Raw genomic sequence first — 17,026 nt, 5'->3', positions numbered from 1 at the left:
TAAATTTAACAACGAAACACAAATTAAATAGTACTAAAATATAAATATTTTAATGATATTTGCATAAATTAGTTTTTTTTTTTAACAAATTATCATTAATTTGTATACTAATAAATATCTAACATTTTAAATATGCAATATCTAACATTTTAAATATGCAATAAATTTAACAAAAAAACACAAATTAAATACTACTAAAATATTAGTTTTTTTTTAAGTTAACAAGGATACCTGATCGGTGTGAAAAACCCTAGCGTCGTAGTCAAAATGAGGGGCCGCCTCTGGTATGTCAAATTCTTCATCAGGTTCTTCTAAGTGAAGCTCAAAACCTTTCGCACCCATTTCGCCCCATATACTTTCAAAATCCATCTGAAATAATGATAAACTATAATAATAATACTAAAGATCTACAATTTATAGTATATTGAAAATCTAATGTATATCTATATATCTATATCTATATATATAAATGAAAACAATAATATATATATATATATATATATATATATATATATTGAAAACTGATAATAATAATACTAAAGATTGTGAAAGAACAAATATATTGAGATGTTTATGAAAGAACAAATAGAAAGAACAATTAGAACTTGAAAGCGATTGTGAGAAAAGCGGACGCTACGAGTTTCCATATATAGAACCGCACGTATACTATGGACCATTAAGTCCACAGTGTACGGTTTTGTACACTGACTTTTTGCAGCGACCCTCGCTGCAAACAGTGTGGTCATTTTACTAAAAAACTGGTCGGGTCACCAGGCGCCTTTAGTATTGATCAATGTTAACCTTTTTTTTTAAAAAAAAAACATTGTTAATTATTAAGTTAAGTTCATCTAGCTATTTAGAAACAAGAGCGAGTACCCGCACGTTGCGGCAGTAAAATGGTAAGGGTGATAGGTCAAAGAGTATGATAGGTCATATGAGGTGATATGTCATAGAGTGTCATAGTCAAATACCTTAGCCGTACGGGCTTCATCCTCGGATTTAAAATATCGTCGAAAGTATATCGAATGACATCTCTAATGAAAGAGCATTAAATTTTAAGAACACTTATATAATTTTTATAATTGATCGATGTACGGTTATTGAGATAAAAGATTTTGAAAAAATTAGAGGAATAAAATGATTTATGGAAGAGAGAGAAAATTGTATGCATTGATGTATGGTATATGATGCATTATCATGTGTACATTATTGAAAATAAATGTTGAAAGTTGAAAAGTGAATTTGCTTTATAATATAAGTATAGAAGTATAGATATAGATATGAATTTATTATCCTTTTGTTAGCAATTTGCTCTAATATTTTTGATGTGAATAAATATATATATATATATATCTTAATCTTAATATATACTATAAGACAGTTGAACTAATGACTAATTAACCAATCACATCGTTCGATTTCATCAAATTGACTTTTGATGATGTCATCATTTAAATAAACTACAAATTAAAAATCATAATAATCATTATCCAAATATATTATTATATTAATATTTATATTAATTTGTAGAAAAAGTCTCATTAAATTACACTTTTTTGTTTTCCATCAATAATTTACACTTTTTAGCCCTGAATACTTCATTTATATTTATTTTTAGCCATCAACTTGAGAGAATTTTTTAAAATTTACAATCATTTAATTAAACAAAAAAAATTTAACATATGAAATATTTTCTAAAAAAAATAATTTAAAAACCTAATGACTTATTAACAAATATTAGAAGAGTCCTAATCGTTATCAAATAATATAAAAACAATCCTAATTGTTATCATATTATCATAGAACAAGTGATTGAAAATAAACATATACGTGTTATGAACGTGCATCATGATTAAATACATATACTTGAGTGTCAAGTACAGGATCACAAATATGTTTATATTTTAATTCTTAATTATTTTTCTAAATAATATCACATTATGAGTACATCTGTTTCAAAATATTCTATAATGGATAAATTATTATATATAGCATGTGCCTTGTGGAATGACTACGGCAAATAATTTCATCAATATGTCTAGGCTAATAATGACAGTGTGGAACCTATGATTATTGTACTACAACTTGCAAAATATAACATTTAAAATCGTGTTTTTTTTAAAATTGTAAGTTTTTATGACTTAAATGTATGGAAATCTAATATTGTTAATATCATAAATCTCGTGTCCAGTGTTGGACACGGGTCCAAAATCTTATATATATATATATATATATTATCAATTAGGAAATTCTTAAACCTCAACATGTTTCGAATTACCTCTAACTTACCATCCAAAAATAAATGTCACTCAAGATAGAATACTTGGTCTTAACTTGCGAGACTGCAAGTAGTTTTTTAAAAACAATCTCACAAGCATCAACTCTAAAGTTCGAACCGATGACATGTAAGTAAAATTTAGATACATCTACTAGTTTATCATATGCCTCTCAGGGGCGGAACCGGTAGGAGGACTGGTTGGTGCTTAGCTCCCACCAATCGTTAGCTCCCACCAATCGTTCATGTTTTTCATTACAACAATAGCTTATTGCTAACTAGTACAAAGGTTTTTTCAACACTAGCTTATAGTCGTGGCGGTGCAAATAAAATTAAACCTTTTACATTTTGTCCATTAAAGTAAACCATAATAAAATTTTATTTTATTAACATTGTAGTATTAAATGGTCATGTCTTTTACATTATATTGCATACAACGATCGGAAAAAAGTATGGTTAAATCCCCTCAATGTTAAAATCTGTCTCCGCCTCTAATGCCTCTTAAACCCTATTTTTAACAATGTCTAATCTTATATGATTAGATGCATATGAACATCCGTAATAATTTAAACATATGAAAGTAATTGAATGGGTTCTTGCTTATAGATATGCATATGCTCGTGGATCTAAGTTATGAATCGATTAATAAAGTCAAACTTTTGAATTTATCAACGATTTATTTTTAATAATTATTAACTAATGGATATGAGAACAATTTGAATTTATTTTTAATTTATAACTTAATAATTTGATATGTTCATATAATGGTATGTAAATGATATACGTGAAGAAATTCGTTAACGTATAAAAAGATCAAGTTATATTTAATACGGAGTATTACATTGTTTATATACGAATGGTTGTGACATTAACTTTATACATTATTAGTTTAATATAATACTTATACATAAGAATTTTTTTTATTGAGAGCGTTTTTATATTTTACATGCAAAAATTGCAATCTAAAAGTATAATTTTTATATGAGCGTTAATTAACAAACCATAAGATTGGAATTAAATCAACCATATGCAATAAATACTGCATTATCCCCTAAGGACATAAGTTAGATAAATCCAAAGTAGTAAGATGTGTTAGAACATTAAATGTTTCGGATTACAGGTGTGAAGAACATTAATTATAATGTTTTGTTGGTTGAGTTCGTTATGAGTTTACTTGTATATTTTATTTTAGTGAAGGTTTTCTTTCTTTTGCAGGATAAACATGTTGACTATTCGATAGTATACATCAATAATCAGAATTTTTTTAAAGAGTGACGGGTGTGACCGGTATCGGCACCATGGGGCCGATCCTATTGCTCGTTGGGAGCATGCATTGGGGTTTTTAGCCATCGCCTACCAACTAGTTAAGTTCAATGACCTCTTTTTGGAGTTATAGCTTTCGGTTGCTTACCTATTTTTTTTTTTGTAAACTTTATTCTGCCATTAAGTCCGATTGTGTTTAGCTTAGTATATATTTACGTAGTAGCGTTGCCGGAAATTTTAATTATAAAATATTGTTGCCCGAATCCTATGTTTAAAGCAATATGTTGCCGGAATCCGAAATGTTGCTTGTGATTAATTACCTTATATATGTTTTAGATTGTTAATATACCATCGAATGGACGCTGATGATAGCCCTTTTAAAAGGTGAATCGGATGAACCAGACCCAATTTTGTTGAGGTAAACCTTTGGATTGGATAAATTTTTAAAATAATAGGATATTAATACGTATGTAATCCGAAATAAAGATAAATTTGGTTGAAATAACATGTACGTTATCATTTTTAAAAATATAAATAAAAGAAATTACACATATCATTTGGTAAATATCTAAACAAAATTTGCATCTAAATGTATAATATTAAAACTATTTTTATCATTATTATTTATTTTTTCTACTATATTGTAAGACTTAAACCTAATATAAAAATCTCTATATTAAATAAAAGACAATTGTCTTTTAAAAATATTTTTAGAAAAAATGTGATGTGTTAAGTCTATATTTTTTCTTAAAAGCTCTTTATTTTAATTATGATGTCATAAATAATTTATAATATTTTTAATTAAAAATAGCTCACTAAATACTTATTTAAAGTTACTAATCTTTTATTACAAACAAAGAAACCTTTTTTATAATTATTATATTATTCAATTCATCATCTTTATATCGATTTATAATTAATAACAAAATTTACATGTATAATTTATAGTTTTATAATTTTAATTAAAACGTCCGGGTTAAACCCGGGTAAATTCGCTAGTAACCCGATATATCATTTGAAATAATTCTTTTATAATGTTTCTAATGTCATCACTACATGATACATATAACTTACTAATTAGTTTTTTTAATCTCATTTTTTTGTGTGATGATTTTTGTAAAAATAATTATCAAAAAATAAATTTTAAAAAAATAATCACTTTTTCAAAGAAAAAAAATGAAGCTCCCTAAATTTGTTACTCAATAATACTCGTAGTTATTATATGGGAAGAGATTTTCTCAAGTTGATTTTAATTTGATGGATTTCTTCAAGAGTTTCCCTCAAGTTGGAAACATTTTAACTTTTAGATTAAAATTAAGGGTCAAGATTCAAAAAAAAGTTTTTTAATTTTAACCATTGACTTTAATATAAGGGTCAAAATTTGCATAGACACTTGAAGGAATCCCTTTCTTTTTTATATGGGAAATGATTAATCTTCTTAACAAAATAACCTAAAAGTCTTCCTAACTATTAGATGGAGACATGTGAAAAATCAGGGTGCAAGATTAAGAAAAAGAATTAGTGGATAACACATGTTACCTTCTTAAAATGTTAAAAGAATTTTTAGGTTATTTTGATAACAGGATTAGTCATTTTCTTTTTTATATAGTCCCGAGTCCAACAAAATCATGAGGTATGTAGGACCCGAGTAACACATGAAGTCAAACCTCACAGTAGCCAAAAATGGATAGCTGGCATAAGCAACGGTTAAATGCAAATCTAACCAACACCCAACCCCAAGTAGCATCCCCGGTCCCAAGACCCACTTGCTTTAGACATATACCACACCTTACGTTTTATAAACCATGGAAATTTTTTGTTTTTCCTTTTGTACTTTTAGTAAAAGTTTTCATTGAGTCATTTTCATTAGATTACTTATTATTTTATTAGTTCCATTTAATTTGATATCTTTTATATTCTGGATAAAAATCACCAAAAAAAAAACAGTAAAAACTTTTGCAAGAGAATAAAAAAAAAATTAAACCAAAAACTTGACGCATACCAAGCTATAGTTGTACAATATTATAATTTTTTTTATAAGTTCTATCGTAAAACCAATTATTATAATTAGTTTATAACGTTGTTCACTTGTTCTGGTTATTAAAAAAGTAATAATTATTTTTCTTAGTTTTAATTTATTGTGTATATATATATATATATATATATATATATATATGAGGATGGTAATATAAGGCTGTCGGATATCTAAGTTTAGGTGTGGAACACCCACATACTAATTTTTTAAACCATAAATATCATGGGGTCCCAAACATTTATTCATAAGCTTAGGTGTCGGACAACCTTATATTCCTTTTTTCCCTATATATATATATATATATATATATATATATATTATATATATATATATAAGGAAAAGTGAGTATGAGACTGTTATGCACTCAACTTGGGTGAAAAACCCCTCACATACTAATATTTTAATATTTTAAATAAATACATGGTCCCCCATGATTTTTACCTTTTTAAAAAAAGTATGTAAGGGGTTTTTCACCCAACTTGGGTGCCTAACAGCCTCATATTCCCTTCCCCCATATATATATATTTGTTACTTTTATAAGTTTAATAGCTAATAACTTTTTAGAAAAATTTTAAAATGCTAAAGAAATATTTACAAGTTACAAATTCTAAATGGACCAATGAAACAAAGAGAGAATGAATAAACAAAACAAAATCAGACTTTTGGTTGGTCCACATAAGTTTGAAAACTTTGTTTATACACATTCGTTAAAGGTACTCAATATTATTTAAATTAAATAATGGTTTCTTAAAAGTCAATATAGTTAAAAATAAGCAAAAATATTAACACTAAATAAATTAGAAATTTAAAAATTCTTTGACTCGAAAACTAAAAAAAATAAATTAAAATTATTTATTTTTAAATAAGTAAAAGTTAATATATCTCTAACTATAAATTTGAAAATAGTCAATTCATAATATAGACAGAATGTTTTTCGTGTAGTAGAATTATACTGTATTATTTTTGGTGAAGCGTAAGTCCACTGGCCGGTTAGTTTTGGAGATTAATTAGATGGGTCATTTCTAAAATCCCCGGGCATGCATGATTTATGCGTGCTACGATCATCAAAGAAGTGAATTAGTGATCTTCATATCGTGATCCACCCATCGATGGGGGAATGAGTAGTATTGAACTATATATTCATAATTATTGACAATTTAGTGAGCTTAAAGGTAAGAGTAGTGACTTGAGGATCGATATGATATTGGCGTAAGAGTGATTGAAATTAAAAGAGATTTTTGTTGGTACGTTGTCTCAGGTGGCTATTCTCTATTTGGTAACTTGCATTCCCGAATATGGTTTTATGCCACCTGTCTTGATCGATCGAATGAGGTTGAGAAACTTCTGCAATCACAATTAAAAAATGTAATAAAAGATTGGCATTTGCCATATATATGAATTAGCGGATACAAAGAAGGATGAGGGTGGTCCTTGCCTTCACCTCAACCTAAAATTACTAGTGTATTTTTTCTTAAATTTAATACTAAACTCAAACTAAAATATATCAAACTCTTCAATAAAAGCCTTAAAAACAAAAAAAAAAACCTTGAAAACTTGTTAGTTTGGTATTAAGATAAAGCAAAAAAATTTAGGCCCCGTCTTTTAAAATTTATGGAACTGCCACTTGCCACTTGCCACCCTCCCCCAAACCCCACCCCTGATCGAAAGGTGGTAAATTAAATTGGCAGTAACTAGTCTCTGTTTGTTTGTAGGGTAATAAGATATATATAAAATCAACTTTGAAAAATATAAGTTAACGACAACTCGTGTTGATACATGCATGTGGTTATGAATGTTGATGGTTTGGATAAGAAATTTGTATTGGATAACCCCACATGCCGTATGTTTTTTTTTTAATTAAATTATTAATTCTTTTAACTAAATAACCAAATAATCTTTGTAATTATAAGATGACAACATGTGAAAAAATCAAAGGGCAATATTAAGAAAAAGAATTAATATATACCATATATCACCTTCTTAATATTTTAAGATGTTTTTTAGATTAATATATATATGAGGATTTCATTTTTCTTTTTTTTTATTACTATTATTTTCTTTTTGCAAGGGGTGTAACTTACTAACCAACATTGTTTATCTTTGTATGTGTACCGACCTTCTAATCTTCCATAAACCCTCCCGTTACCATGGTCCATGGGCACAGAATTATTGTAGCTTGCACAGACCCAAGTAATAAATATATGTATAGAATTACCTATTGGTGTGTTGTTGGAGATCTATTAGTTAATAGCGGAAATAAACACTTTTTTGGGGACCGATAATCTTTTACGCTCCATTCTTGAGTTTTTTTATAAAGGATAAGAAAAAAAAAAATTAGAAAATTTCCTCATTTTGCATTCTTGAGTTTTTTTCTAAGAGAAAAGAAAGGGGAAGAAAAGAAAACAAAGGTGTTTTGGATGTAAAAACTTTCCTCCCATTTTTGGGAGGATTTGGATGGAAAACTTTTAACTTAAGTGTATAATTACCAATTTACCCTTATTACCTAAAGACAACCTTAAGGATGAAAGGACATAATTGTAAAGTTATAACTTTTTTCTCTTTCTTTTCTTTTCTTTCTAACTCAAGAATGCTATTAACTTTAAGGATAAAAGGACATAATTGTAAAGTTATAACTTTTTTCCCTTTCTTTTCTTTTCTTTCTAACTCAAGAATGCTATTAACTTTATATTTTTTTTTCTTTTCATTAGTTTTTTAAGTAACTCGAGAATGCCTTTTTTGATATATAATTTTTTTCTTTTCTTTCTCTATCCAATCTTCCCCTTTCTTATCCTTTAAAAAAAACTCGAGAATACAGTGTTATAAAAAATATTTCTTTGGGTGTCCCACTTTCTGGTAATAAATTTTACATGCACTAGAGGTGAGCAAAAATTGAACCAAAAACAAAAAAAACAAACAAAAAAAACCGAAAACCGAATGGTTTTTGGTTTTCTAAAAACCAAAAGTTGTGGTTCGGTTTTGGTTTTTAATGAAAAGCCGAACCGAACCAAAAATATATTTTTTTTACTTTATTTTATATTTATATCATTTTATTATTAATTTTTGATAAATATGTTATTATAATTGCATTTTTAGGTGTATATAATAATATCATTTATATGTTTTAAGTAAAAATACACAACAAAATTAATTTGCTTTAATAATGTATAATTAAACAACGCGTAAAAGATATAAATAGTTATATATAAAATTTGTTTAAAGTTTGTACAACTTACTTCTATGGATTTTTTGTCATTGTTGTAGTGTTATTATTACCAATATTGTTTTGAAAACTTGTTGAAATTAATTAAGGTGTAATTATAGGGTATAAACTAATAAACTTTTGAAGCTCAATTTGACCCAAACCACAAATGATTAAAAACCGACTAAAACCGAAAAACCAAACCGAAAAAACCAAAACCGAAAAACCAAAACCCAATGGTTTTAGTTTTCAAAAACCGAATTATAACAGTTCGGTTTCAGTTTTAGTCAAAAACCGAACCGTATACACCCTTATTTTACAGTACCAACTCAAAGTACCCATCCAACCCACCACCACACACCCCCGTAATATATAGTTCAGCTAAAGGTGTATTCACCTGTCACAATTGTTGCAAACTAACACTGCCAATTATGTTAAACATGTCAAACCATGATCACAGACATAACTTGTATACTATTTATAGTCTTTGTTTTTACCCAAACTAAAAACTCTATACATAACTCTTAACAATGTCAAGTTACGACGGTAACCTTTTCATTGTCATATGATGTTACATCAGTAATTAGATAATCTCTTAAAGTTGTCTAACGTGGTGTATACAGTGGCAGCTCTAACAATTGCACTGCCCAGGTCAAGTCGGAAAAAAATGCCCTTAAATTTTAACGAATTTAAATATATAAACAAAAATTTTTATAAATAGTAACTAATGTTATAATAATAAAATATGTACAAAACCAAAATCATTGTATTAACTAACTAAATAGAATCAAATACATATTTATTTATCTAATATCTAATACTATCTTATAAAGCATTTTGCCATTTTTTAAAATCCCAATTAAGTATTTGGACTACCTAAATTACCTCTCTTCTTTGTTCACTACCTATAATACCCTTAAATCCCAATCATTTATTTTTTTTCCCTCTCCTCAAATCTCAACCACTCATTTTTTTTCCTCCTTTATAAATCATTTTATTCATTTAATTCATTCAAAATCTTTTATCTCAAAAACCGTATTTTGATAAATTATAAAAATTGTATGGGTGTTCTTAAAATTTCATGCTCTTTTATTAGAGATGTCATTCGATATACTTTCGACGAATTTTTAAATCCGAGGGCGGAGCCAGTATGGCTAAGACATTTTGCTATCATACTCTATAACTTGACCTATCACTTCCATCATCTCACCGGTGCAAAACGTAGCCACTATCTCTCGTACATATATAACATATTATACATTATCTATACTATACATGTCTAACTTTTAGGTTTCAACATTTACTTTCCCAAAATGTCCCCCTATCAATTCTATATTTACCTAAAATTACTATTACCATTTCTCTCTCCTCAAATTTCAACCAATCATTTTTTTTCTCTCTCATGCATAAATTATTTATTCCTCCAATTCATTTAAAATCCTTTATCTCAAAAACCGTACATCGATAAATTATAAAAATTATATGGGTGTTCTTAAAACTTCTTGCTTTTTATTAGATGTCATTCGATATTTACTTCCGATGAATTTTTGAATCCAAAGGTGGAACCCGTACGGTAGATAACCCAATCACCGCCACCGCCATCGCCAATACATCACCACCTCGTCATCACCTCCATCACCGCGGCAATGTATGGGTACCTTTCTCTCGTCATATATAATATATATTATCAGAAAAGTTCAACTTTATGCCCGTTCAAATTGATGCCTTGTCCGAATCGGGTTTGTCCTCGTCCCCCCTTCTAGGCTTCCTAGTGCTATATTCCTGAGTTTGATTTAGGATGGAAATGGAATGATTCAAAGATATTTTAAGATATATTGAGTTATTGAGTTTTTTTAGAGAAAAATAACTCATATAGACTTAATCTTTTCATCTTTTTGTCAATTTAGTCACCCACCTTTAATTTTTATTAAAATAGGATGCAACCTTTCATTTTCTTACTACTATAAGCACTCACTTTTTGTTTTTGTTAAAATAAGATGTAACTTTTCACCTTTTTAACATTTTAGTTACCCAACTTTTATTTTTATTAAAATGATAACTAATATTTGTCCATTGTCTATTCTCTTTGACATAAAATCAACACATATTTAATTTTAACTTTAACCATTAGATTCATAAAAATAATATATAAAAAAATATATATAATACATAACATAAGATACATCTACGTTATCAAAGTAATACTCGTTATAAACCACTATTCATTAATTAAAGTTAAAAAAAACTATATAAACAACAACAACAACAACAACAATGACTTTATATACAAAGATATTTAAAAGGTTTTCGATTCTTTTAGTTATATAGAAGTTTTAGGTTAAAAATAGAAAAGGTAAATGAGTATGAATGAATTTTATAATGGTGTTGATGTTTCATCTTAAGTTTTGATGACAAAAATAACTGTTTTAAGTGACATGGCAAGCTACGTGGAAGCTAAGATGAAATTTTTATAGGTTAACTAGTTACATGTTAGTGTTCAAGTATACTTTAATACCATATTGCAAAAGTTTTTTACAATGTGAGTGATTAATGTAAAAACTTATCCAAAGGTTACATCCCATTTTAACAAAAATAAAAGTTGAGTGACTAAAGTGGTAAAAAAAAAGTGAAAGATAAGTGACTAAAGTAATAAAAAAAGGTGAAAAGTTACATTTCATTCTAACAAAAATAAAAGGTGGATGACCAAATTGGTAAAAAGGTAAAAGGTTAAGTCAATACGAGTGATTTTTCCCTTTTTTTTGACAAAGAAATGGAAAGGAAAATCTAATAGATTTTAATGTAAAAATTATCATCCCATTTTTGGGATGATTACAAAGGAAAGAAATTTGTCTCTTTCTTTTCTTTTCACTTATCTTTTTTTCATTTCATTTATAAAAGTAACCCGAGAACACATCGTAGGTGTATACTACGATGTATACATAATACATGCATCTAAAATCCACTTAAAAAGCTTATAGAAATATTTTTAACTGAAGATGGTATATATAGCGGTCATAGCCCGGTATGCTTTCTAGCCCGCTCTTATAAAGTAAGACTATTTATCCATTTAGGGGATCTTTGGTATGAACTGAAGGTAAGAATTACTATGGGTTTAGAAGTTTCCAGGAATGGGAAATGACCGAATGAGTTTCCTAAACCCATGATAGGTAATGGGCTTTAAATAAGGCTAATATGATGGGTTTGATTTTCCTTTTTTTAAACCAAATCTATCATCCAAACAATTACATTTTTTTTAACTAGTTAATATTGATTATCTAACGGTTAGATAACCCTCTACTAATAATCTATTCCTATAAATGTATGAAGTGAGATTCGAACTCTGATTTATTTCCCCGAATCATGAGACTCTTGCAAGAATGAATGACCGATATGTTTATTTTGCTTTGTTGGATCAAGGCTACACGGGTATTGTTGAAGTGTCACAAATAATACAGATACATGTTGCTTTCTTAGTTAGTTGTTGCTTAAAATTGGGTCACATCTGGAAATTAAAATGGCTGATTTAGTTACTGTGCTGCATTATTGTGCGTCATTTTTTCAACATTTATTTTTGGTACATCTTTGTTGACTTTGAGATGCCTATTTGAGAAATCTCATGGTAGGATGGGGGTACGAACTATGAAGACTTATTTTATCTTGTCTTGTGTAATCTTCTAACTTTATGTAGGGCTGACTTATTCAATCTAAAAGCCAACCAAATCTACTCTGAAAAAAATCATGATGGGTTGTGTGTTTTGAACCCGCCAACCTGAAACTTTTAGTGGGTCAGATGAGGATTTTCAATCTCTTAACTCACAAACTCGAACCAGGCATGATTTACGGCCCTAATTTTCTTCTTCTTTTTATTTCTTTTTATATTTCTTTTTTTCCTCCCTAATCCTTTCTTTTCCCTCTTACAAAAAAATTACAATACAGCATAAATAAAACCTGAAAAGCCAATCATCTGAAGCATATATATGGAGTTCCGTCTTATAGAGGACAACCAAATACATAGACAAATCTGAACACTTTATTTGACACTATTTCATTTCATAGGAACATATACGATGTGATTTTGAGCATCTGATATGCCAAAGTCACATTTTTAAGTTTATTGATCGTGCAAACCGGATCTTTTGAAAACACAAATTTGCAATGGACCATCGATGTGAAGATTAACAGATATCCTGTAGCTTGAGACTTTGTTTTCATCACTTAATTTGAACATGAAACAACCTAGTAAGATAGAAGAGAAGATCTTCAATTGCCTATATGCGAACTCTCGTCCCAAACAAGTTCGTGGCCCAGCCTGCGTATGAATGAAAATTAAAAACATAGAAGGGTTGATTATCAACGAGTTTTTCTTCAACGGTATATATAGGCAATCGATTTGTAAGCACATTATGAACCACCATGACCTTTCACTAGTTACTTGATAGATATATGACTACACATTACTATTTATTTGTCCGTTTTTACCTAATGCAGGACCGATGTCTGGTCTATTATACGATACTACTTAAGGAAAGACTTGTACCAATCGGGATATGCAATTAATGGTACCTGAAAAGCTACAAACTTGAAAGGGCTCTCTGGATGGAAGCGACCATCATGATCAAGCCATCTTTCTGGTTTGAAGTCTTGTGCATCATCACCCCATATGAACTCCATCCTTCCCATTGCATATGGCAGATAAGATATGGTGTCCCCTTTCTTTACCATACAACCGTCTGGTAGAACATCATCTGAAAGGCATGTCTTTGGGTCCTTCATACATGATTTGTTCTCATCACATTCACATTATAATTGTTAGGAAAGTATAGATGCAATAACACTTTTAGATGATCTTTGTGGTCTTAAAGAACTAATTTAACTGCTTAAGTTTTTATTTATTTATGACCATTAGAGCCTTGGAGGCAGGGGCAGTACCACATGGGGGGGTGGGGGGGGCAAGGGGGTTAATGTCCCCTTCAAAATTTAGATTTTGTCATGTATTTTTTAAATTTTTCTATAGGTTTTTAACATTTTGGCCCTTTTTAAATGGATTTTTTTATGGATTTTTTTATTTTTGACTCCCCTGAGATTTTTTCACTGTTTGGAGGTGATCAGCTTTAACCCCTTTTTGCCTATAAATGGTCGATTTGATTGTTTACATTATACTTTCTGCTCGCATAATTAATTTTGTTAAATAGATAAAATTGCATAGTAGAGGTAATGCAGGATAGAATCTGATAGTTTCTGTTAATGTCGCCTGAAGATAGTGCATGTTTTCCAATGCGTCATCAGTCACAAGAGTCGCAAAATCTGCAACATTTGTAAACTCTTTTTTCATCTTCATTGCTTCTTTGATCTCTCTTGCTACCTTATCTTGAATTTTAGGATGTTTGCAAAGCATATAGATGAGCCAAGTCATTGTGATTGCGACAGTATCTTTCCCAGCAAGTACGAAGCTTAGTATTATATCTCGCAGGTACTTTGGATCTTTATCATTGACCTGTAGAAACCTTGATAGAATGTCTTCTTTCTTCAACTGGGAGTTTCATAAATCAATTGTTGAATGAAACAAATAGCAATTTGAGTTTTTAATCTGAGAAAGGAAATAGAAGCTTACAGAAAACTCATCTTTTGATTTATGCATTTGTTCAATCTTCATCTGGATAACCTTATAAACAAACTCATCCACCACTTTCATACTTTTTTTCATATCTGCTTCAGATCCGATATTTAAAAACTTTTTGATCTTCCATAATACGTCGACAAATCTTCCAGCAGTCAGCGTGTTTGCATCATCAAATGCACGGCTAAATCTAATACCATCTTCATTCGGACTACTCATGTTGTTAAGATCAATTCCAAAAGCAACTTTAAATATTGAATCCATTGTTGCTTTCATGAACAAGTCCTGTTTAAATACACGTATTATTAATGTGACATCTAGCTCAGACGCTAACACTTGATGGGTTTCTTTCGGTTTAATGACTAATGAGTGTTAAAATTCAAACAAGAAATTTACATTAATATCGATTATTTGGTTGTTATTTGCTGCTTCTAACAATATGTCCCCAAGTTTAATTGCATTCTTTCTGAACACAACACTGCTAAAATCTCTCAAGACTTTCGTAGAGAACTCGTGGCTGGCCACCTTTCTTTGCTCTCGCCATTTGTCCCCATCAACTATGAAAATTCCTTCACCAAGTAAATCCTTCATGATGTCACGTAATTTCTTTCCCTGCAATATCAAATAGTAATTTTTAGAAAAACGTAACAAAAACCAATTGGACTTGGTCCTAGCTAGCTAGTATTGACCTTGCCAAAATTTTGATAATTGGTCTTGACGATATATTCCACGTTCATAGGGTCAGATGTATAAACGTCGGCACGAAAAAGGCTAACTATCAATCTATAACTTTTGTATTTCGCCGCGAGATCTGACAAGTAATCATGCACCTTGTTGAAGTTAATTATCAGATTCAACACACTCCCAACTACTAGATGGTACTTCTTTTTATGATGTTGTTTTTGATTGTAGATATAGAGGAAAAGAAGCACAAAAAATGATGATGTTGTTATTACTGGTATGGATATTATAAGATTTGAGAAAACATTCATGAAGGGTGCCATACCAGAATGATAGGGAATGTTATTCTTTGAAATTAGCTTGGATATAATGACAATGACACTAATTGTGATACATATATAGAATGCATTTGCTAACAAGTGTTCATAAAAGTAATGGTTATTTTTATTTTGTTAGTATTAGAAAGTATTCTTTTAAGTGCCTACTCTTTCTAGAACTTCTTTGAATTAGTAGTAAATAAATAGAACATCTTTGGAGAAGTCAAAACTAGTAAAGGATCCAAAGTCAGACCTTGCAGCCCACTCTATAAGATAGCAAAAATGATCCCTAAAAAGAAATCTGAACTGAACCAAAATCCGAAGTTCTTGGTTTGAATCAGAAAGAATAAATCCAGATTCACTGTTAATATAATCTAATAACTTGTCCTACATTGGAAAAAAGTTTTGAAGTTTTAGACTCTTAAATGCTACCAATATTTTCGGCCATGGTTTTAAGTTGTAACTGGAAGGTATTGGGTCAATCCACCACTTTAGGCTTAATTTGGGGTGTTATAGTTAATTTGAAAATTCTCGAATGCTAACTACAAACTACTAGTCGCTGTTCAATAAAAAAAAAAATACCATAATTTCATATTTTGTTTCTGAATCCATAACACTTTTTAGATTTAAATAACTGAAGGAGTAAACTGGTGTGATTGTGTAAATAATACACGAATTGGAAGTTGGAACCGATCACATTTTACTTCAAGTCATCTAATACCCGGAAGATAGCTAAAAGTTTCTTACATTTTTTTAACAACTAATTAATTGTTAGCGGTTCTCATCCTAGGAAATACATCCAACGGGCAGTCATCCCCAAGATTTGAACCCTCGATCCATGCATAGGAGAGACCTTGATAACCAAAACCCAGACCAACCCATCTATGAGCAGCTTATTATATACAATTGGCAGGAAGTAGTTTTATCTATAAGCAGGGGCGGTACTAAAGGGGGGGCAAGGGGGTCCAATGCCCCCCTCCAAATTTAAATTTTGTCATGTATTTTTAAATTTTTCATAAAATTTTAAAAATTTTCTATAGGTTTTTAACATTTTGCCCCCTTTTAAATTTATTTTTCATAAGTTTTCTAAGTTTGCCCCTTTTGAAATTTTTTCCTGGTACCTCCTCTGTCTATAAGTGTATACAACTGAAAATAATATATAATGAATTTTCCATCAATTAGCGCTTCTTTTTACAAAATTTTTAAAAGATTCATAGCATGTTTATACGACAAACCTTTTTTGATTTAAGGAGAAATCATTTAAATTAAAGCAATGTACAACTGCGAGGTCGATGTTGAAATCCAAGTAACAAGCAACATATTGACATCTTTAACTCATACAAGTTATGGTTTTGTATTGGTGTAGGTGTGGAAATCTACCCGAGTACTGAAACCAACTTTATTGCAAAGTGTATTACCGTCTTATTGAGGTAAATACGCCGAGTCTTTCACTTCTCATACTCAGATGGTGGAGTTTAATGGGCTCAAAAAATCTGATTCTTAAGTACTAATTCAACTTTGAATAATTATAACTATTAACTAATTACATGTATAAGTCGTTCTGCTTGGTGGTTTTTTGGATAAATATATGATGAATATATCCAATTCGTGTACTCATAAGCATAATGTTGATATGAGC

The 17,026-nt window shown here is 29.5% G+C and overlaps 1 protein-coding gene and 1 long non-coding RNA gene across 2 annotated transcripts; one reads left to right on the top strand and one right to left on the bottom strand.

Moving 5' to 3' along the window:
• Positions 1-12,732: 12,732 nt before the first annotated feature.
• On the bottom strand, positions 12,733-15,393 carry LOC122600708 (cytochrome P450 704C1-like). Its single transcript, XM_043773462.1, has 6 exons — positions 15,079-15,393; positions 14,786-15,001; positions 14,384-14,674; positions 13,979-14,302; positions 13,336-13,539; positions 12,733-13,081 (listed from the first exon to the last, which is right to left on the bottom strand). The coding sequence occupies exons 1-6, from the start codon at positions 15,391-15,393 to the stop codon at positions 12,884-12,886; spliced, it is 1,548 nt and encodes a 515-aa protein (XP_043629397.1). The 3' UTR covers positions 12,733-12,883.
• On the top strand, positions 13,072-13,664 carry LOC122600709. The gene is made up of 2 exons (XR_006324083.1): positions 13,072-13,164; positions 13,261-13,664. It is a non-coding gene; the product is annotated as an uncharacterized LOC122600709 (long non-coding RNA).
• Positions 15,394-17,026: the final 1,633 nt, after the last annotated feature.

Source organism: Erigeron canadensis, chromosome 5 (genome assembly GCF_010389155.1).
Source record: "Erigeron canadensis isolate Cc75 chromosome 5, C_canadensis_v1, whole genome shotgun sequence".
Lineage (NCBI taxonomy): Eukaryota > Viridiplantae > Streptophyta > Magnoliopsida > Asterales > Asteraceae > Erigeron > Erigeron canadensis.
Note: the sequence above shows the minus strand (reverse complement) of the source record. Positions and strands in the feature narration are given on the sequence as shown.

Excerpts from the sequence above, each read along its gene's own strand:
- LOC122600708 (XM_043773462.1), bottom strand. The coding sequence starts at position 15,393 with ATGGCACCCTTCATGAATGTTTTCTCAAATCTTATAATATCCATACCA. Across the intron at positions 14,675-14,785 it reads ACCAAATAATCGATATTAAT|GACTTGTTCATGAAAGCAAC; the intron begins GTAAATTTCTTG and ends GTATTTAAACAG. Across the intron at positions 14,303-14,383 it reads AATCAAAAGATGAGTTTTCT|TTGAAGAAAGAAGACATTCT; the intron begins GTAAGCTTCTAT and ends TGAAACTCCCAG.